The following is a 23,545-nucleotide window of genomic DNA, read 5'->3' on the forward strand; positions in this document are numbered from 1 at the left end:
AATTCCTTTGGTCTTGGTTAATTTTTCTCTTTCCAGTGCCAAACACCACGGAACCAGACTACAAATCCAAAGACTGGGTTTTTCTCAATTATACCTATAAAAGATTTGAAGGGTTGACTCAGCGTGGCTCCATCCCCACCTACATGAAGGCTGGGAAATTATGAACGAAGATCACGTTGGCTCACAACCAAGAGAACTCAGGTAGCCGCATCACCAGGCTTGCTTGGCGTAGATAACAATACACTGAAATACTCCTGATGACGGTGGTGCTTCTGACTACAAGAGGAAATTCTACAGGGTTAGGATTTCGAAGACTACTACAGGAATTGGTTGGCAGTGCCAGCTGGCTTTTTTCTTTTTTTAATATTATTTTTGTTAACTTTATTATATGAAGGTACTGGAATAAAAGAAATGTACATCCCTTTCTAACTGCACTGCCTACACGCGTATTAAGGTCCATTCCGCCTGTGTGTGCCGTGGCTTTGTACTGTAACACCTCTAATCAATTCAGGAGAAACACATATCATTTAAAGCAACATGGGCTAACCTGTAGGTAACACTGCAGCATTGGCTGTTTTACTGCACACCTTATGGGTCTAGATAATCAATAAAAGCCATCTTCCATAGCTGGTATTAGAATACTTGCCCTATTGGTTTGGACATCTATAGAACATATATGAGGACAATTTCTATAATGGTTTTAAGGCATTTTAAAAAGGAAATACACTGGGTTATTTAAAAAATAAAGTTTATCATCATGTTACTACACAAACTCCACAGTAGGGAGTAACAACTTTTGAATAAGGAGGAAGTTGAACAGCTTCACTCAAGCACTCCACTAATATATTTACTTTGCATTCAGAAATATTGATGACCTTTATACATGTATTCTGTATACTCATAGGGAGATGTACTGTATCATATAAAATGTAAAGTTGCTTTTCTTGTGACAAGAGGACTTCTTTTTTAATAAGAGGACATGGCATTATTTTAATTTGATTATGGTGAGTTGAATTGAAGAAATGACCATGAAGGCTGCTTGTAGAACTACTAGTGTATTTTTATTAAACTATTTTTTTAAACGTCAAACTTCTGATCATGTAAATGAACTTGTAGAGAACAAAGATCTATTTACTTTGGTTTTCTAGAAAGTTGTTACATATCATGGCTGGTTAACTTTTATTTGTTTTGATGAAAATTTTTCCTTTGATAGTACTTGTATTATTGTGCCATTATTTTCTTATACTCCAAATGTACCAAAGATCCTGAACAGAGTGGATGTTCACAACTATGGGGGATTTTACTGTCCTGCGGGAATGCTGTCTTCAGATCTTTGATGGAGGCTAGCTCATTCAAGGGCCCTACTGTTCATGTTTAGCTCCATCACTGTGGTTACTGTAAACGGAATTAAGGAAGTAAATGCAGGCCAGGGGGCTTGTGATTAGAGGATGGGGGAGGTGATGTCAGCAGCAAATTCTTTGGGTATTCTCCTAAGAATGAGATAGTCTTTTCCAGCTCAACATTTTCATTTTAAAATAACTCTCTTGAGTTTTTGGCTTCATCAGTAATAGTGGAGGAGTATTAATTTATCAAAGAATGGCCTAATGTTTGTCTTAACTGTTAACTAGTAGAATTTCTTTTTTAGATACAACAGTTATCACTGTTACGAATGATCTGTGATCAGAATCTAAAATGATAATTTATTTGTATAGATGTTCTTCTAGTGGGGAAGAATTGCATAGGACCATTATGCAGATCTACAAAAGCTTTTATAAATGTTCCTGCTTGCTAGGGAGCTCCATGGTGTCCCAATAAGGCCATTCTGTTCTTTTTTTCTTCCTGCCCTGTTTTCCCCTTCCCTTTCTTCCCTTTCCTTCCTTTCCCTCCCCCCACCTTGCTTCCTTCCTCCCTCCCCTTTCCCTCCTAGTATTTGTTTGATACTTATTATGTGTTCACCTAATAGTTCATCTCCATTTTTCTTATGTGACCAAGTATCTAGGAGAGAGAACTATTAAAATTTTGGGGTTATCTCCTTTTGCCTGGCTCTTGTTTTTCTAATTACAACTGCCTCTAATTTTAAAAACTCTCTAACTTACATTTAGTTTTATGAGATTTTTCTCATCCCCCCTCCCCCACTGTTTTTTTAAAAAGGATGTTTTGCTAGTGTGAATGGGTAAGATACAAGGAAATTGCAACATACTCTGGTTCTACTATGGTAACTATTCTAGTATTAAAAACTTTCATTAATTCAAGTGAGAGAGAGATTGATATAAAGGAGCTGAATTACCTAGGTTTACCTTTTAACTGAATAAGAATAGAGCATTTTAGTTTCCATTTCCTTCATTCTTATTAATAGGAAGAACTTGGGGATAGTTATGGTTTCTTGGCAGCAGAAGGGCAGTTATGAAAGTTTACCTTGTTAAGATACTCATCTTTCCCTGGAGTTGAGTGATTCATAATCTTTGGGGTTCCCTCCTCATCAAAAGCATTTCTTAAGTGCCTATCTAAAAGCAATTAAAGACTGTGTCTGCCCTTTGGAAGCTAAGAATTTGATTCATAAAGCAAATTAGCTAGATAATTTGCAAAGTACCCTTGAGCTTGAATTTTCTCTATTATATACTTCCCATATTTCAGGTGAACCATTTAATTTAAATGACAAAATCCTATCTAATCGACAGAGCATAATGACATTTTCTTTAAATTAGACTCTATTTTGAATTAAAGAGTTTTGTTATAAACTGTGTGTTTTTGGTTTTTCTAAGTGTATAGAAAGCTTGTATAATTCAGATTTGTTGATTTCCTGATTTAATGTAGACTTTGACTTTTTTTATTAAAAAACCTTTGTATTAAAGCAAGTTATGTTTTTTTTTTCTTTTATGCTTTTCTTCTTAACATAGCTTTAAATATTTAAATTTATTGAAGCATAGTGCTATCAGAATAGGAAATTTATTATCAACCTTTACTGAATGGAATATATATCTGATTTAATAAGCTATTAGTTGAATGGAAAATAACAAGTATGGAATATTCAAAACTGGTTGCTTAGGGTTAAGATAGGGTCTCATTTATTTCTGTAATAATATACTTTTTCTGTTTTTTTAAACACCTGTTATCTTTGTGTAGATCTGTAACTCTTACAATATGTTTAAGTACACTTATTTTTGGTATTTTATTGTAGAAAACCTTTAGACAATCAACCCAGCAGTATCTACTGGTAGGAGAAACAGCTATTCATCTATCAATGATCTGCAAAGAAATTGATTGAAATTTTAATCAATAGAGAGGTCCCTGCCTACAAAACACATTCTATTCTCTCTTTGAATTGCTAAGAGTCAGAACATTCAAAATAACTATTTTGCTACAACCATGAATATTTCCCCTTGTCTTGATTTAAATTTTATTTTCTCTGTAGAAGTGCACTTATCTCTGGAACATTTTAATGAAACAAACACTTGGAACAAATATAAATACAATACACTTAGAACTATTAGAGATATTTTAGATTTTTATGAAAAAAAATGACAGTAATATTGCTACTTTAAAAAGGACTGAAGTAATAAAAATAGATGTTAGTTATTTTTAAAGCAATATAAATTATTCAGCATTTGTCTGAAAAATAATCACCAGGCTATTGAGTTCTATGTTCAGCTACTGAGTTTCAAAAAAATGTTTTGGTGGCATCATGCACTTTTCATTGAAGGTAAGAAAAGAATAAAAACTATGTTTACAATATTTTTGTTGGTGAGGTTTTTTGGTTATATTTTTGAATTTTGAGACAGATGTTACCCAAACCTCAAATAAGCCTGCTTTGTAAATGGATCCAACTTTTACCCTAAAGATCACATCAAGAACAACATACTGAATAAATATTTTAAGTTTCAATTGTCTTATGTTTAAACACTCAAGATAGTTGTACAGGTTTATATGCAGCTACCCCACTAGGCCAAAATCAATTAGCAGGTAGAAATGAAAAAATGTCTCAAAGTAGCAATGGAGACTAGGGATATACGTGCCCCGGGTACCCAGGTACTACTCCATCTGTCCCACTGAAGACACTGATCATTGATCATGACACTGTTTCTGCCAGTCTCAGAGGGAGCCAGTCAGAATCCTCTTTATCCTAGCTGTGCTTCCAACTGTTCCCTGACTGACATCATTTTAGTAATGCTGCTGTTAAGATAAAATGGTGAAAACACTGAATATAAAAATTTGGACTTCGGAGCCAACTTTGATATTCTACACTAAACTTTCAAAAGCATCTTGTTAAAAGAACTTCCATTGCTTTACAAAATGCTTTCACTTAGCTTACTCATTTTGGTTTTTACTACTACTCTGTGACATAAACATAATTACTAATATTTTACAGATGATGAACATGAAGTTGAGTGTGAATTACCCAAACTCAGGTAATAGATTGCTCTTGAACTAAGTCTGGGGCTCCTTCCACTGCCCAGATCACAGAGCACACTTCCTTGACAAATTATCTGATATGCTTCTAGACCTCAGAAAAACACATGGGAAGCCAGTGATCAGTTGGCTTTTTGGGTGCTTTTGACTGCAAGTATCAGATGCAAGTAAAAATGCAAAAATAAGGAAAATGAGTATCTTGTATAAAACTAAGACACAAGATGGGAACCGTCCATAGTAAAGTTAGCATCGCAAAAACGTCTTCAAGAACAGAGATTCTTCCTAGTTTTCTACATTGTCATCAGCAGAGTGTTGGATGTCCTTGGGCTTGTTTTCTCAGAGGGCTGAATGGCCACAGGGACTCTAAGCACCGAATCATCATACAAGTCTTTAAAAAGAAGATTGTTCATCCTCTTTTTAAGAGTAAGAAAAATCTTCTCCAGAAGCATTCTAGGCAAAGAACCCTGCCCCCCAACCCCATTTTGTTGGCCTTGATTATGCCATCCATTCATTCCTACAATAGTACCTGGTCTGTGGATTGATTTAAACTAAGCAGGCTTCACATCCTTGGTACAGAGTGAGGCTCCCCTAAAGCACATGGCCACCTGACACCAGAACCAAATTGGACTTAACCCCCAAGATAATCGAAAGGGTGCCACACTGCTTTATACCAATGGTTCTTGCTGAAGCCACTGCCCTTGGGTTTTGTTACTGATTCTGCCATTGCCTACATGTGAACTGAAGGGCTGGTCCATTAACATCTTTTCTGACCCATGTGAAATAGGAGCACTGAGGACCACTGTGCTAGACCATGGCTCAGCTACCTACAAGCCTAGGTTGCTTGTCCTTCAGAGAAGGAGTAGGGGCAGGTCTCTGGACATCATAGAAACAATGGATGTTTGGCCCAGTGACCAGGGTGTGGTCGTTTTAGTGGTACTGCCAAGGCTTCCAGCTGCCATTCATCTCCTCACGGGTCCATCTCCCACAAAGCTGTTATACCAGTCACAGGGATCCTCATCTACTTACTTCCCCTCAAGATCCAGGCAAGGGTGGGCCTAATGACTGGCCTCATCACTAGTGGCTCAACTGCTTTGTCTAACTTGAGAAGATAGGGTTTGATTAGTAGAAATCAAGACATTTCTCAGAAGGTTGTGCTAACAACCATTACAAAGTTATCACTGTTCATTCTAAAGCATTCCTTAGCAAATCCTTAAATGTTGAGATGACTTATAAGCCTCTGCCAAAGGAGAAATACATAACAGGAAAGGGAGATTGTCCTCTGCCTTTCCTGTCCTCTTAGGTAAGTTAATCATGGACAGAACTTGAAAACTCCTCCAGTATGGTTCTATATAGTGGAGGACTGAGGAGGGTCTAGGGCATCATACATGTTGTAAGACTGTCCAAAACCTCCAAAAGTAAAAATTACTTCAGTTTTTGACACTTACATATACAAATACATAATCTCTAAGGAAAAAAGAGGCAGTAGCTCCATATATAAAGAGATGTCTCTAAACTATTCCCTCTTGTTCTAAGTTTTGGTCTCCCTGTATTTTTCTTGGAATTTTAGTTTATTGCTACTTCTGTCCTCTGGCTTATAGAAATACACACACACACACACACACACAACTCCTTTGCAACAACCTAGGCTTAAGAAAATTCCTTTTTGGCTAGTGGAAGCACTATTTCCTGAAGTAGAGTACTTGGAGCAACTATTTCAAAATCAACTAGGATATTTACTTGAATAAATATTTAGTGTGTCTCACCCCAGACTTAACTAAGTCAGAGTTTCTGGGGTGGGTCTGAACTTCTACTGAGCTAAAGGAAAAAGGACACTGATTGGACTTTTCTACAATGAAATAATACCTTCCTCACCAATTGTTATGAAAACATCTATATGAAGTAATGGATGTCCAGTTGGTGATGTACAGCATTCGGTGCTTACAGCCATGCTTGGCACAGTGTAGACACTCTACAAGCATTTGTTAACAAATGAATAACTGCATTTTGTGAGCAGCCCTACTCCCCCTCTAAGGCCAATCTCAAAATGTTTTCATGTTTAATAAATACATAAATCAACTCCAAAAGCATTGAAACAAACTATAGCCTTTGCTAAAGTTGTTATTTTCCAGGGAAATAATGTAAGCGGGTTTGCATTACACAATGAAGCTTCCTAAATACCCTTTAAAAATACTCTCAAATTTCCACTCCCAGTGGCAGCAGCCACCATCACTTCCGCTCTTTCTCATGAGTATACCCTCCTGCAATTACCATCTCTGCGTCTCACCTCCACGGCCCAAGCTCAAGCTGATTTCTCCCATTCCAGAAGCCCGCTAAAGGCTTCTCTATCCCTCAGAATACATTTGTGCCCCCCTGTTTCTCCTAACTGCATTCCCACTCATCAACCTGCTCAGCAAATCCAAGAATCTTCCCCAGTATTCACCCTCCATGGAATGTCAGGGGTGGAGGAGTGATGGGGAAGAAAGAGTAGTTTTAAATATTAATAATTTAATTATTTCCTCAGTCACTTAGGAGCTTATTAATGGGCAGTTATTTATTTTTATACGTCACTGGAGATGGGGATCTTCAATTTAACTATACTCTGAAGCAGGTGATTTTTTTTGTCCTGGACAAACTGACATATCTATGTGAACTTAAAGGGTCCTTCATACAAAATTGGATTGTTACAACCCCAGCAGGAGGTTGACAAGAATAGGAATTTATAGTACAATGCAGTGGTTCCTAATGTCAGTCTTGTTCTTGCCTGAGTATTTGGCAGTGAAAGAAATTACTGAACAAACTAAATCCCCCCTAAGATTAGCAATGGTCCCTGAAAGCAAAGTTGTTCCTGGGCTTTGGGGAAGGAAACCACATTGACTGGAAGGAACTATTCCATGCACTCTGCAAGTTATGTTTCAAATCACTTTCTTACATTTTGCTCAAGGAGAAAATATGAAAAGACCACTAGTTAGAAAGGAGAGATGAATTTCCTATCCATCTGTCAAGATATCGTGTGACTATCTCTGCCTTATCCTAGGAGGTATAATATAACCACTCTAAAAAAAAAAAAAAATCTTAGAAAGTAAAGCTCCAGAGTTTAAAGAAAAAGTTGAAAGCAGAGTTTAAATGTGAACAATTGGGGAAACACATTAAACTATGAGAATGATTTGCCCCAAGGAATCCTGTGTGTCTGCTCTGTTGTGTATTACACGTCTGGCATCACATTTAGGTACTGGATTCCTGGCTCTTGCTCTCAGGCTTTTGGTGGAAGTGAATCATCATTTCTAAGAAATGAGGACTATGGTGATTCACCAACGAGCTTATCATACCACGTACGAACCCCTGAGGAGATCTGACTTTCACCATCTGGCTTCTACTGTATACTGAGTGATTCTGGCCAAAACACTCATCTCTGAACCTCTGTTTGCCTACTGAGAAGACAAGAATTATAGGTGTTCAACCACCTCACAAAGGTTGTTGTGAAGCTCACCTGAGATGATAAAGGGAAAGACACTTGGTAAGCAAGACAGCGTGTACGTAGCTTGTCCATTAGGGCTCAGTCGCTAAACTGTGTCCAGTTTTTTGAGACACCATGAACTGAAGCCTGTGCACTCCTCTGTCCATGGGATTTCCCAGGCAAGAATACTGGAATGGGTTGCCATTTCCTTCTCCAAGGGATCTTCCAAATCCGGGGATCCAATCTGCATCTCCCAAACCTTGCAGATTCTTTACCACTGAGCCACCAGGGAAGCCCCTGTACTTTTTGACCAGGATCCTAGAAATTCTGCTTCACCATCAAGGTGGCATTGAACACATGTGCAGCCTAAGAGTACCCCCTTTGTCCCCAAGACTTGGTAAACCACCTCAAAACAGTGTACACTTGTCTGGAAAGCCAGGGTTTGAGCATATTCAGGGAAACCTAGGCCAGATCTTAAGAGCGTCTGCCAGGCTCTCTGCGGAATTTTTCTTTCTGAGCCGACAGCACACGTTGGTGTCGATGGACTTCGGGTGGAGTTCCAAGTCAAAGCCAGGACTGGGATGTCTCAACGATGGTTTTTGACTAGGAATGTGTCTCGTTGTGTGTTATCCAGGGCAGCATCTCTTGCCACCTCCAGCAGGATAAAGTCCGGGACGCACTTAAGGCTGCATCAGTTTCTCTGGGTCTGCCTACTTCCCTTGGGAACACGCGTCCAACTCCCTCGTCCTGAGTAGTTCTCAGGACACCCAAAGCAGCTAGTTACAACGCTGTAATGGAGAGTCCCGAAGGAAAAGTTATTAGTTGTAAGCTGGTTGATGCAGAGCTTTGGTGTTTTCTCCGCCGTTCCTTCCCTCCACTACAAAACAAACTGTGACCAAGCAACCCTAGGGTCCTATGGGCGGGGAGCGAACCAGCATACTCTGCCTATGATGAGGGGCTGACCAGTGGTCCCCAAAGAATCTCGCTTCTGGATTTAGCCAATTGTGTCAGGACCCCAAATAGCTTCTTTGGGTACTCCTCCCTGTGAACGTGTCTTCATCTCTGCAGCCAAGCTGTTCCATGGCAGAAAAGAAAGACGCCAGGGAAGTCCTCCTTCCAACCCCCCCACTCGGAACTCCTGCCCTCGCTCTGTACTTCCACCACAAAACGATCTTCATCCATTCTTTACCTCCCCACCCCCCAACAAAAGCTATGACAAACCTAGACAGCTTATTCAAAAGCAGAGACATCAGTTTGCAGACAAAGGTCGTAGAGGCAAAGCTATGGTTTTTCCCGTGTTCATGTATGGATGTGAGAGTTGGACCATAAAGAAAGCTAAGCGCTGAAGAACTGACGCTTTGAAACTGTGGTGCTGGAGAAGACTTGAGAGTCCCTGGGACTTCAAGGAGATCAAACCAGCCAATCCTAAAGGAAATCAACCCTCAATATTCATTGGAAGGACTGATGATCGAGCTCCAATACTTTGGCTACTTGATGCGAAGAGCCGACTCATTGGAAAAGACCCTGATGCTGGGAAAGATTGAGGGCAGGAGGAGTAGGGGACGACAGAGGATGAGATGGTTGGATGGCATCACCGACTCAATGGACATGAGTTTGAGCAAGCTCCAGGAGTTGGTGATGGACAGGGAAGCCTGGCGTGCTGCAGTCCATGGGGTCGCAAAGGGTCGGACACGACTTAGAGATTAAACAACAACCTCCCCCTACCTCACCCCCCGCACACAAGGGGAACAACTCCACACTGCAGAACACCAGACAACGAATCTGGAAGTGATGGGGGAAACCTGCTTTAGACAGACGCTCTTCCAGCGAGGCTCCAGGCGCTGCTCTGCGGGCCTCCCCTCGCTTCGCCTCCCTCCGCCGGGGTCGGCGGGCGGGGCTGCCGTGACTCCGCCCCGCGCGGTCCCTTTCTCCCGCCCCCGGCCCGGCGGCGACTAGACCCCCGAGCGGGTGGGCCCCCGGCCGCACGCTCCTGAACCCCGAGCTGCAGTGGGGCCACCGCGGCACCGGGCAGAGCCCTGCGGGTGCCTGCGCCCCGCACCCGGGCGGCCGCCTGGGCCGGCTCAGCGCTGGCCCGGGGCTCTCCATGCTGCGGGGCCCGGGGCTGCGGAGCCGGCCGGGTGGCTCCTGCGATGGCGACGGAAGCGGAGGCGGCGGCGAGAGGTGAGGTTGCGGGCGGGGGGCTCCGGCTGCTGGAGCGGCGGGTGCGCGAGGCCAGGTGGGCGCACTTTGCCGGGGGCTGTCCTCCGACCCTGCATCACCTCAGCGGGCTAGGGGGCCGAGGTCGTCCCTTGCGGCACAGGTGCGGCTCGGCGCCCCGAGCATCCTCGCCCGGAGCGGGGGGTGAGGGGTGACGACCGCGATCGCCGCCGGCTTTCGAACTGCCCGCAGCCCTATTTCGGGGCCCCGGGTCGGACGTTTCAGCGAAGATGAGCTGGCGAGGGACCGTCCACCCAGCGACCGCGAGTAACCTCCCCCAGCCTACCACTGGGCGCCCACTTCTCAGTCGGCAAGGACTGCTGCGCAGACTTCTTAGATTTCGTTTTTCCCCTTTATAAACCATTTGCCATTAGCCGTTAAGGAGCTCGGGCTCTGCGATCCTATCTCCTCTGAACTGGAAATTCTCACTTCTGTTCCCTTCTTCAAAACCTGCCCAGCGGTGGATCGGGCAGGCGGGCGCGGGGAGGCAGGTCCCCTACATTTCTTACTCTTGAAAACCACAGATTGCACCGCGACAGCCCTCTGTCAGCGAGAGGCGGCTCTTGTGCCATTTCAGCACTAGGAAAGTCATCCGTGGAATTTGTTTGTTTCGTTTTATATTATTTTGGAGTTTTTGTGAATTGAGTTGTAAGCGTTGCTACGTCTTTTTCCTCTCTTTGATGTCTCTGACGACATTCTCTGGTCTCTCCCATATGACTACTCATAATTATGGACTGATCATAAAATATTTGTTACTTAAGAAGAACAGGAGGCAGGGAAAACACATGTAAATAACTAAAAGACCGGCAGAGAGAAGTTCAGGGAAGCAGTCTGTTAAATCTCCACTTTGCTTTTAGAATATTGTGATGCGTTTAGATTCTTCTGGGAAATACAGCAATGAGAAGAGGTCTTTTGAATATCTGATAAGGGATTTAGATCATGGGGAGGTTTCTGAAATTCTATCATTTGAATATTTGAAATCTTTCTGGTCTATATGAAGATGTGAGAAGGCACTAGTTTGATAAGAGAAGGCAGTATTCACCATTTTAAGCCCAGAAATTCTGTTTTGGCTGTGACTGAACTCTGCCCTTTACTATGTCACCTGGGTTAAGTTACTTAGTGTTAGTCTCTTCGTGTGTAAAGTGGGGATAATTTTAGTATCTGTCTTATAGATTTGTTAGGATTAAATGAGATGTAAATATATATATATATTTTTTTCATTTGGATATGCTTTTATTACTGATAAAATTTTATTACTGATAAAAGCATAGAGGTTACAAGAGTCATTTTGGACAAAAGTTTTGCTTTAAGTTTTTGTAATAGTTTCAGCTCCTTGTTATTCACCATTTCTCCCTAAAAAGTCTTGTGCACGTTTGTTTCTCTGCCCACCCCCCTCCCAAGAAGAGCCTGGAGAGAAGCACTAGTGTTTCACATTCCTGTGATTTTGATTGATTTTTACCTCCCTTTTCCCTTCCTCTTTTTTCTCCCAGCACTTACTGTCCTATGTTGGGCCATTGATGTCTGCGGACACTGGGTGTCTAGACAAATGCCCACCCTCCCTGGAATCTGCATCCTTGTTTCTGATACCCTATTTAAGCTCTAGGCGGGGGATAGCTGTTACTGACAAGCTTTGGCACAAATGATGATGTCTCACTCAGTGTTTCTGGAACAGCTGTCATCTCCCTCCTCACCCCAAATGGTTTTCCTCCTGCCATGGTTGTGGTCCTCTCCTCTAATCCAGAAGTCTGAGAGTCTGTTTTACCTCCCCCTCTTCTATGCCCCCTAGGGTGACCACACAGAACTTAATTCTGTCCCACCTTCTCTACACTGCCATTGCTGGAGATCACAGTCTGCTGCTGCTGCTGCTAAGTTGCGTCAGTCATGTCCGGCTCTGTGCGACCCCATAGACGGCAGCCCACCAGGGTCCTCTGATCACACCTTATTTGGATGGCTGCTTCACTTCTTGCCTTTGACTGGGCCTCCTGAACACCCACCTTCTATCCTGCCACCAGGGCACTATCCTATCCCTCCTTTGATAGGATCTTCAGTAGCGCTGCATTCCTATGTGAAAAAAGTTCAAGGTTCTTAACCTACCATTCAAGTCTTTCGGGCATCTGACCAGCCTTTGCAGCCTCATCCTGAATTCTACTTCTTCATCTTCCCGAGCTCCCTGTCTCCAAGCCTCTGTTCCTGTTTGAGAGCTCCTTGGACCGTGGCCTCTTTGCCTGGGCTCTGTAGTCTCCTCTGCCCCAAGCACCCTTCTTTTTGCAACTGGCCCTCATGACCAATATACCCCTCTCCTTCACCAGGCTAACTGATTTTCCTGAAGATGTTTTTAAAGATATGCTATCCTTTAGGAGGGCTTCCCTTTTAGCTCAGTTGGTAAAGAATCTGCCTGCAGTGCAGGAGACCCTTGTTCAATCCCTGGGTTGGGAAGATCCTCTGGAGAAGGAAATGGCAACCCACTCCAGTATCCTTGCTTGGAAAATCTCATGGACAGAGGAGCTTGGTGGGCTACAGTCCACGGGGTCGCAAAGAGTCGGGCACCACTGAGCGACTAACAGAATACTATCCTTTAGGAAACCTCTTAACACCCTCCTCTGTTAGCAAGAATATAGTTGAGGTGACTTTAGAGAGACTTCAACAGGAATTTTTCTATGTACATGAAAGTCTAACTAGAGAGTAGAGTGGCTCGCTCTATGATGTTATCCAGGGGCTGTGTTCCTTCTTTGTTTTTTAAAAAATTTTACTGGAATATAGTTGCTTTACAATGCTGTTCGTTTCTGCTGTGCGGCAAAAGTGAATCAGTTACATGTATGCATGTATCCACTCTTTTTTAGATTTCCTTCCCATGTAGGTCACCACGGGGCACGGAGTCGTTTCCTGTGCTGTGTAGTAGGTTCTCATTAGTTATCTGTTTTACACATAGTGGTGTATATATGTTGATCCCAGTCTCCCAAATACATTCCACTCCCCTTTGGGCTTCCCAGGTGGCGCTAGTGGTAAAGAATCCACGTGTCAGTACAGGAGACATCAGAGATGTGAGTTCCATCCCTGGGTCAGGAAGGTTCCCTGGAGAAGGGCATGGCAGTCCACTCCAGTACACTTCCCTGGAGGATCACATGGACAGAGGAGCCTGGTGGGCTACAGTCCATGGGGTCCCGAAGAGTCAGACACGACTGAAGCAACTCAGCACACTCCCCTTCGGTAACCATAAGTTTGTTCTCTACGTCTGTGACTCTTTCCTTTGCAAAGAAGTTCATCTGAGATATAAATGTATTTAAATATGTATACACACACACACACACACACATATATGTATATATATATATATATATGAAGTGCTTAGCACAGTTCTTGGGAAATAGTAAGTACTCCGTAAATGTTAGCTTAATATAGTTGTTATTCATTTGCAGCTTCAATTTGCTTTCTGAAAGTAATGAATCTCGTGTCTATTAAGAAAGTATTGTTGTACTCAAGTGTGTTGTTGCACTCAAGTTAAATTGGCCAAATATTTGGGCTTTTCTGGAAAAGGGGGGCATGAAAATACACCTGCTAATTCAAAATACGGCTTACACCAGGTAAGTCTTTATGACAAGTTTTTGGACAAAGAGTTTATTGCTATTTAGCTGCATACCAGATGTTAACTTGGGGATGATCAAAATTAATCTTTTTTCGGTAAGAGGAACAAAGTCTCCACGGGGCCTCAGAGGGCCAGCGTTTATTGAGCTCCTATTATGTGCCAGGCATTTCTTGGCCTCATACCAGCCCTGTGATGTGGGTGATACTATCTCCCTTTCATCAATGAGGTGAAAAAACTGCAACTGTAGCCAGAAATTGACAAACAAACCTGAAGTTAAACTCTGTGACTCCTGGCTGGGCTGCTCTTCTTTCCTTCCTGTCTGCTTGGATGGTTAATGGGCAGTGTGCTCACTGCCAGACACTCTCTTTCTCTAAAGAGGGAGAATTATTGTTGCAACTTCTCCTATCCTTGGAGGAAAAAAACAAAGCAGGTCTCTATATCAGAATCCGGGGCCACGGGTTTTTTTCCCCCTGGCACAAAATCCCTCCAGATTCCTTTTTCCTAGGCAGATTGACATTCAGGCCTTCACAGTAAAATGAAAATTGGAATTCTCCGGTTGCCCAGTGGTTAGTGGTTAGGGCTCCGCTTCCACTTCAGGGGGCTCTTGGGTTCAATCCCTGGTCTGGGAACTAAGAGCTCACATGCCATGCAGTGCAGCCCAAAGGAAAAAAAATCTAATAGTGGTAATATGGAAAAAAATCCCCATGGTTTGATTACACTGCTGAAAAAATTGAGGGAGCTGGTTTTGAAGATGGCCACCAAAAATCAGCTGGTACATAATATGATTGCCTGCTCACTTGTTTTTGATGGGTTGATGGTAAACAACAAGATTAAGCAAGCTGCCATGCCAAGTGACTGGCACCTTCTGGTAAATAATTCCAGAATCCTTGGAGTTAGGGAGCAGGCATTCTCGGGAGAGCAGCACATGTCCCAAGACTGACTGCCAGACCTGGTCTTGGGTCTAGGCATCCAAGGGGCAACTTTCTCACCTCCTCTTCCTCCACTTTTTACCATCCCCGGTTTTCACCTGTGATGTTATCATACCCAGCTCTTTTGAGGGGTAGTTCTGCAATTATGTAGTGGCTTAAATTCATTTTTGTGACTCAGATATCGAAAGTCATGTCCCAGTCCACTGTGCATAAGCTACTCTTCTTGTCCTAGTCCTTCAGTCGGATGTGCGTTACTCAAGATAAACCAAGATGGGATAAAAATGACTTTTGACATGTTTTAGGGGGAGGAAAGTGAGAGGAAAAGAGAGAAAGGTGGAGGAGTGAGAGAGGAGGGTTGGAGTAAAGAGAGAGGAGGAGAGAGGGAAGGAGCTGTGGAGAAACGTTGAAGATAAGGACGGAGTGGGTGGAGAAGGGGGTGGAGAGGAAAGGAACTGAACCCGGTGGGTCGGGGGAGGGCTGAGGAGGAGTGGAGGTGAGGAGAGATGCAGGGGAGAAGGAAGGGTAGGGACTGCCACCCATCAGAGTTTGACTCCAGGAAAAAAAGAAATGTTTATAATACATGGGAAAGCCAAAATATTAGTAAACAGTGATTTCAGTATACTTTTTTCCTTGTGGAAAGACTTCTCGATTCTGAAATGCATGATCTGGACTTCCCTCGTGGTACAGTGGATAAGAATCCGCCTGCCAATGCAGGAGACATGGGTTCAATGCCTGGTCTGAGAAGATTCCACATGCCGCAGAGCAATTTAAGCCTCTGAGCCACAGCTACTGAGCCTGTGCACTCGGGCTCACAGGCCACAACTACTGAAGCCTGTGCACTCCAGAGCCTGTGCTCTGCAACAAGGGAAGTTTCCACAGTGAGAAGCGCACACGTCACCATGAAGAGTAACCCCCGTGCTCCACAACTAGAAAAAGCCCAGACAAAACAACAAAGAACCATCAGCACAGACAAAAAAAAAAAATAGAAAAAGAAAAAGCATGATCTCTTTCTGTGTGGTGAACATTAATTGGAGCATTCTTTTGAAATCTCTTCCTTTGTATAATGTTTAGGATGTCTTAAACAAGATAATAAGATGTCATTCGATAGTCCTAATTTTAGTTGCCTTGAGCTGAAGACCTCCGTGCCCGCATCCAGGTGGTTAGTCAGTGTCAGCACCATCAGGGGCTCAGTGAGTCAGCAAGAGCCTAGTGTCTCATCTACCCAGCCCCCAATTTTTAAACTTAAAATACTTTGAAACTAATTAAAATATTTAAATCAGTCTAGGTATATAATATTAAAATTCTCATTTGAAATACTTAATTGTTGGTGGGCATGATAGGAAATTTGTCATTTATCTCAGTAGATTTCTGGGATTTCATTTCTCTAGTCTTTAATCTTATGATTTAAATCTCTAGATAGTATCTTTACAGAGAGCGAGAAACAAAGAAGACTGGAGGAAAAGGAAATATAGAGAGAATCCTTCTTCCACTCAACCTGGTTTGCATTACAGTGACGTGAAGGTGAAAGTTGCTCAGTCCTGTCCGACTGTTTGCGACCCCATGGACTGTACAGTCCATGGAATTCTCCAGGCCAGAATACTGGAGTGGGTAGCCATTCCTAGCCGTTCCCTTCTCCATAGGATCTTCCCAACCCAGGTCTCCTACATTGCAGGCGGATTCTTAACCAGCTGGTAAAGCCCAGGTTTGCATTATAAGAGATTTACAATTGCAGGTCAAGATGATTGCCATAAAATAGCAATTCTCAATACATTCAAAATGTTTCACTTACAATATTTTATTGAATTTTTTAAATGCTATTTTTAAATTAATTTTATTTATTTATTTATTGGCCTGTACTGCACAGCATGTGAGATCTTTCTTCTTGGATGGGGGATTGAACTCAGGCCCCCTACAGTGGAAGCCCAGAGTCTTAACCACTGGGCCACAAGGGAAGTCCCATTAATTTTTTTACTTAGATAAGAAATACACTTTACCCTCTGTTCCAAGCAGAGCACAGGGGGAGTGGAGGACCACCCACTGGCTTTCTTTCTCAGCACATCGCCACTGCTTCTCTTTTACACGTCCTAGACTCAGTTATGTGAGGGAGTCTGCCTTCCCCGGTATGGTCCAGGCCTCTCCTCAGGCCATGGGCTGCTCCTAGACTACCCTGTCCTCCCTCCAGATGGGCCTATTAGGGGTCTCCTGTAGTTTTGAAGGCCGAACTCGGGTGTCACTGTGTTTCCTATACCCCTGGAACAGAAGAGCTGGTGCAGGAAAACAGCATGAACTTTGGAGTCAGGCCAGTGGGAGTGTGTGTGTGTGCATGCTCAGTCACATCCAACTCTTTGCAACCCATGGGCTGTAGCCCACCAGACTCTTCTTTCCGTGGAATTTTCCAGGCAAGAACACTGGAGTGGGTTTCCATTGCCTACTGCAGGAGTGGGAGTGTGGGTGCCAGTTAATATACTACCTCTGTTACCTTGACCAAATTATTTAACTTCTCTGAGCCCCAATTTCCTCATCGATAACATGGGGGTAAAAAATTACCTAACTTGAAGAGTCATGTCATTAAGAGTCATTAAATGAGATAATTCCAAGCTAGTGAAATCTGACCTTCAACAGATGAGTTTTCTTCTCCTCGTGAACTCTTCCCAGAACTTCTCCTACCCGCTGATGGAAATGATTCTTCCCTTCTATTTCCTCACTGTAGTTTTTGGCGTGCCTACGAGAACCCTGTGCCCACTTGCCATGGCTTGTTTAGGTACGTATCTTAGCTCCATCCTTGGGTTGCACATCCCTAAGAGAGCAGGGTTGGACCTGGCTCATCTTTACAGTCTTCACCTCCTTGCACTTATTAAGTACCTAACCAAGCTTTTTGATTGTAAGTGACTGTTGGTTTGAGGTGCTGACAGGGCTGGTTTATTCATAAAGCATATTGCTCTTCCAGGCAAAGAGAGATGAAGAAACGGATGAGACAAGCAGAAGGATTAAAGAGCTTATAAAAGGAGAGATGAAAAACAGCCAAAATATGTGTTGCAAAGACAGAGCCTAGCACAATGTATGGTTTAACTGCTAGGAGTGAGCCTCCCCACCCACATTTGGGAAGAATTATATCTAGTTTGTGGGGGAGTTGGCTTTCAGAGCAGGGGTCAAGTTTAGTATTGAAGGGTAGATAACTTGTGGAGGCAGCAAAGAGGGTCATCCACAACAGAAATTAGACGTGTATGTGGAAAATCGTCAGTGATGTGCTTGGAAGAACTGGTGCTGGTCTGGCTGGGAAAAGTGGGAAAGGAAGAACTGACCTATCTTTGCCTTGTTAATGTTGCCCAGCACTGCCTTCCCACCCTGTGATGCGGCAGGACAGCTAATGTGGAAAACCTGAGTTACAGGCTCTGGAAGGAAAAATTCGTGCATCTTCTTTTTGGTCCCTGGCCAGCAAGAGACTGGTTGTATCACCCTGAAAGGTTACTTGCGGCGTATCTCTGACCAGAAAGAAGAACATTAGAGGTCCTGGTTCCTGCCAGATGGTTAGTTATACGGTCTTAGCTTTCCCTCCAGGTGCATCTGGGCCACTACTTTTGCCCATCCTCTCTTCCCTGAAAAAAAGTAGCTGCTTCTATCTTTAAATACATTTCACATTCTTTCTTCTTAAAAGCATCACTAGTGCTGTCTCATTTATTCCTGTTGCATCCTGCTGGGAAGCAGGTTTCTGGACTTCCATCCTCTGTCCAGCATCATGGCCACTGATGTCCTCCTCTTAGGGACATGTGCTCTAGGCCTCCTTGCACACCCTTCCTATGCAGCCCCAGGGTGCAGGACTGAACAGAACTATCAGCCTTGACGTCCAAAACAAGCATGAAAGTTTATAAACCAAAAGGACTCCATTGCCGTGCACATCTGAACACATTCCTAAAAGAACACTCCTGCAAATGCCTGTGTGTGATAGCATCAGAAGATGTTGTTTGTTGATTCAGACTCAGTGAAGAGGATCTCTGGCATAGAAGTTACTCAAAAGCAGAAACACTTATGTGCCTCAAAATACCTCTTTATCTTTTCTTTTTCAGAGAGGAGAAGAGAGGGAGAAGAGATGGTTGTTGAGCCTGGACGGTACCAAGGTATAGGCATTTTATAGACAGATTGTAAAAAAGAGATCAGTATACAATAGGCAGAATTGAAGTTGAACACTTTACAGAGTAGAGATCAATATATGTTTAAATGAATAGAAGATTGTGATGATTAGTAATTGTTTTGTCAAAATCTAGAGAACAGTTTTGATTGAAAAATTGAACACAGTTGCCGGCTTTATGTTTATTTCTCTCCTCAACCTCCTGGGTAGAGAACTGGATTTCCTCTCTGACTTACGTGGTACCCAAAGGTAGACCATGCTCACACTATTGTGGAGACAAACAATGTGGCCTTCTAGGGAGGTCATCTCTTTTCTAATGAGTCATCCAGGCAACAACACTGACCTAGAAAAGAGAGACCAAACCCAATTTCCCTTGCATCCTGGGGTTAGTGGCTTCTTTAGGACAATTGTCTTTTCTTTACCTTTCAACTTGAGTTCAACTAGTACTTTTGGCCTGTCAGTTTCTTTCAGCAGTAACCATTGCTACTTCTGGAACATGTGGGTCACAAACCATGCAGCCTGATCTTAGAACATTGGAATTCACACCTCATCTTTTAGAAGACATCTAGGACAAATTCTTTATTAAGAGGTTTTAAAGTAATTTTTTGTTAGCTGTTTGTTTAGGAAGAGACTGAAGACAGCTTTGGATTCTGATCATCATTGTAACTATGGTATGTTAATACATAAACAATATTAAAGTCATTAATGTCATGTTGGGTTTTATTACTTTAAAAACTCATACTGTATTTCAGTTTGTAGGGCCTTAGCATTTTCTTATTGCAAAGTCAGTGCTTCTTCTTTCACCCTCTTTTAAAGGGTCTTTCTTTTTTCTAGAGTAATCACCACTAGGTGAAAAGATACATAAATATTTTTGTGAACACTGGTGAATTCTTTTTCTCAGAGTTAGCTGAAGGTGTCTTATTTTGTTGATACCTTAGAGGTGAGGGACCATGATATATTTTGTAGGTTTTGTATCGAATCTGACTAGTATTGATCATGACGATAGTCTATATCATGTTTTCTGTGTACTCATAACTTGCAAGAATTGTATTTGCCTGTGTAACAGTGATGCGGGTATAGCTCATCAAAATTGTTTCTGTGCTTTTTGAAGAAGCTTGCCGATGTTGAAAATGCTGAACCCTGCATTCTCCTTATTCTTGAGGATCAATCAGTCCTGGACCAAGTTAGGGGAATTTTCTGTTTCAGTGTGGAACAAATTCTGATGAACTGCTTTTTCTTGCTCTTGCCCATCCCTGGATTAGGTTATAATGCCTATGAAAAGTTGGCCTTTTCTGGAATAGTCATCATCAGGGCAGCATTCTTAGGTGCTTATATCACTGATTACATTCTGCACCGCAACGAATGGTTTCCCACGACTCTGATTTCCTTATAGTCATCATGGGTGTTTTTGTTCCCTCTTTGCCCCATTTCAAACGCTTAGCATGGATGCTTCTCACCTTTTGGTTCTTCTAAATAGTTAATAATTCTTAACATTTATTATGTGCTAGTTGTCTATTTTTTTTCCATTTATTTTTATTAGTTGGAGGCTAATTACTTTACATCATTGCAGTGGTTTTTGTCATACATTGAAATGAATTAGCCATGGATTTACATGTATTCCCCATCCCGGTCCCCCCTCCCACCTCCCTTTCCACCCGATCCCTCTGGGTCTTCCCAGTGCACCAGGCCCGAGCACTTGTCTCATGCACCCAACCTGGGCTAGTGATCCGTTTCACCCTAGATAATATACATGTTTCAATGCTGTTCTCTTGAAACATCCCACCCTCTCCTTCTCCCAGAGTCCACAAGTCTGTTCTATACATCTGAGTCTCTTTTTCTGTTTTGCATATAGGGTTATCATTACCATCTTTCTAAATTCCATATATATGTGTTAGTATACTGTAATGGTCTTTATCTTTCTGGCTTACTTCACTCTGTATAATGGGCTCCAGTTTCATCCATCTCATTAGAACTGATTCAAATGAATTCTTTTTAAAGGCTGAGTAATATTCCATGGTGTATATGTACCACAGCTTCCTCATCCATTGGTCTGCTGATGGGCATCTAGGTTGCTTCCATGTCCTGGCTATTATAAACAGTGCTGCGATGAACATTGGGGTGCAGGTGTCTCTTTCAGATCTGGTTTCCTCGCTGTGTATGCCCAGAAGTGGGATTGCTGGGTCATATGGCAGTTCTATTTCCAGCTTTTTAAGAAATCTCCACACTGTTTTCCATAGTGGCTGTACTAATTTGCATTCTCACCAACAGTGTAAGAGGGTTCCCTTTCCTCCACACCCTCTCCAGCATTTATTGCTTGTAGACTTTTGGATAGCAGCCATCCTGACTGGTGTATAATGGTACCTCATTGTGGTTTTGATTTGCATTTCTCTGATAATGAGTGATGTTGAGCATCTTTTCATCACAGAAATCTCTTGCATTCCTATACACTAACAATGAGAAAACAGAAAGAGAAATTAAGGAAACAATACCATTCACCATTGCAACAAAAAGAATAAAATACTTAGGAGTATATCTACCTAAAGAAACAAAAGACCTATACATAGAAAACTATAAGACACTGATGAAAGAAATCAAAGAGGACACAAACAGATGGAGAAATATACCGTGTTCATGGATTGAAGAATCAATATTGTCAAAATGGCTATACTACCCAAAGCAATCTATAGATTCAATGCAATCCCTATCAAACTACCAACGGTATTTTTCACAGAACTAGAACAAATAATTTCACAATTTGTATGGAAATACAAAAAACCTCGAATAGCCAAAGTAATCCTGAGAAAGAAGAATGGAACTGGAGGAATCAATCTGCTTGACTTCAGACTCTACTACAAAGCCACAGTCATCAAGACAGTATGGTACTGGCACAAAGACAGAAATATAGATCAATGGAACAGAATAATGGAACAGAGATAAATCCACGAACCTATGGTCACCTTATCTTCGACAAAGGAGGCAAGGATATACAATGGAAAAAAGACAACCTCTTTAACAAGTGGTGCTGGGAAAACTGGTCAACCACCTGTAAAAGAATGAAACTAGAACACTTTCTAACACCATACACAAACTCAAAATGGATTAAAGATCTAAATGTAAGACCAGAAACTATAAAACTCCTAGAGGAGAACTTAGGCAAAACTCTCCGACATAAATCACAGCAGGATCCTCTATGACCCACATCCCAGAATTTTAGAAATAAAAGCAAAAATAAACAAATGGGACCTAATGAAACTTAAAAGCTTTTGCACAACAAAGGAAACTATAAGCAAGGTGAAAAGACAGCCCTCAGATTGGGAGAAAATAATAGCAAACAAAGCAACAGACAAAGGATTAATCTCAAAAATATACGAGCAACTCCTCCAGCTCAACTCCAGAAAAATAAATGACCCAATAAAAAAATGGGCCAAAGAACTAAACAGACATTTCTCCAAGGAAGACATACAGATGCTAGTTGTCTAAATGCTTTACATGGTATAATTCACAAATCTTCAGCAAATCTATAAAGTAGGTACTATTATTGTTTCATGTTTTTTTTTTAATTATTTTTAATTGGAGGATAACTACTTTACAATATTGTGTCGTTTCTTCCATACATCAGCATGCATCAGCTATAGGTATACATATGCTTCCTCCCTCTTAATCCTTCCTCCCACCTCCCACCTCATCCCACCCCTCTAGATTGTCACAGAGCACCATAATTGACTTCCCTGCGTCATACAGCAAATTCCCACTGGCCATCTATTTTACACATGGTTATGTACATTTTTTTTTTTTTTTGGCCACACAGCATGGCTTAGTTTCCGAAGCTGGGGTGGAACCTGTGCCCCTTGCATTGGAAGCATGGAGTCATAACCCTTGGGCTGTCAAGGAAGTCCCTGTTGCATATTTCTCATGAAGAAATTGAGACAGAGATTTTAAGTACATTCCCCAAGGTAAAGTTTCCTTAGTAAGTAGCTGAACCAGGATTAGAACCCAAACAGACTGGCCTCCAGAGCTTTTATCCTTGTCTGCCATGCCTGCTAGACCTCTGGGAAGGTGGAAGTGAACAGGTTAGTCACTCGGTGATGTCCGATTCTATGTGAGCCCATGGACTGTAGCCAACCAGGCTCCTCTGTCCATGGAATTCTCCAGGCAGGATGCTGGAGTGGATTGCCATTACTTCCTCCCTACCCAGGGATTGAACCGAGTCTCCTGCACTGCAGGTAGATTCCTCAGCATCTGAGTCACCAGAGAAGCCCATAGACCTCTGGAGGAGGTGCCATCTCTGTGATGTGCTGATGTCTAAGATTGAACTTCTATGAGGAGGGAGTGTGGGATACTTACCTTTTTGGCTTTGAGAAAATCTGAGCTCTCTCACCTTATAATTGTGTCATCTTTGGCACGTGTATCAATCAGGGTTCAACCAGAGGAGCAGAACCAATAGGGGATATGTATAGTGAGAGATTTATTACAAGGAATTGGCGTACACAAATGCGAGTTCAGGCCACCGCACTGGAGTTTGTAGGGCCGGTCATCAGGAAAGGCAGGCTAGAGCTCTCAGGCACAGGCTGAAGCAGCTGTCCTTAGGAGGAGTTTCTTCTTCTTCAGGGAAACCTGGTGGGGAAGAATTCACCAGGAATGCAGGATACTCACGTTCAATCCCTCGATCTGGAAGATCCCTGGAGAAAAGAATGGCAAGCTACTCCAGTATTCTTACCTGGAGAATTCCATGGACAGAGAAGCCTGGTGAGCTACAGTCCATGGGGTGTCAAAGAGATGGACACAGCTTAGTGACTGACACTTTCACTTTTGCTTTCACTTTCAGCTGT

At 42.5% G+C, this 23,545-nt stretch overlaps 2 protein-coding genes across 6 annotated transcripts in view; both read left to right on the forward strand.

Annotated features, from left to right (window-relative positions):
• Positions 1 to 2,855, forward strand: part of STK38L (serine/threonine kinase 38 like) — an 80,053-nt gene extending 77,198 nt beyond the window's left edge. For all 4 annotated transcript variants that reach the window (XM_070453833.1, XM_070453832.1, XM_070453831.1 and 1 more), the window contains one exon: positions 37 to 2,855. In XM_070453833.1, coding sequence (XP_070309934.1) covers positions 37 to 164 — 128 coding nt within the window. In that variant the 3' untranslated portion in view covers positions 165 to 2,855. The remainder of the gene's footprint in view (positions 1 to 36) is intronic.
• A 6,860-nt stretch (positions 2,856 to 9,715) lies between these two features.
• BMAL2 (basic helix-loop-helix ARNT like 2) overlaps positions 9,716 to 23,545 on the forward strand; it is a 102,054-nt gene continuing 88,224 nt past the window's right edge. Inside the window, exon 1 of one of the 2 annotated variants that reach the window (XM_070453835.1) lies at positions 9,716 to 10,042. In XM_070453835.1, coding sequence (XP_070309936.1) covers positions 10,012 to 10,042 — 31 coding nt within the window. In that variant the 5' untranslated portion in view covers positions 9,716 to 10,011. The remainder of the gene's footprint in view (positions 10,043 to 23,545) is intronic. The other variant, XM_070453834.1, reaches the window with a different exon arrangement.

This window comes from Odocoileus virginianus, chromosome 23, assembly GCF_023699985.2.
Source record: "Odocoileus virginianus isolate 20LAN1187 ecotype Illinois chromosome 23, Ovbor_1.2, whole genome shotgun sequence".
Classification (NCBI taxonomy): Eukaryota; Metazoa; Chordata; class Mammalia; order Artiodactyla; family Cervidae; genus Odocoileus; species Odocoileus virginianus.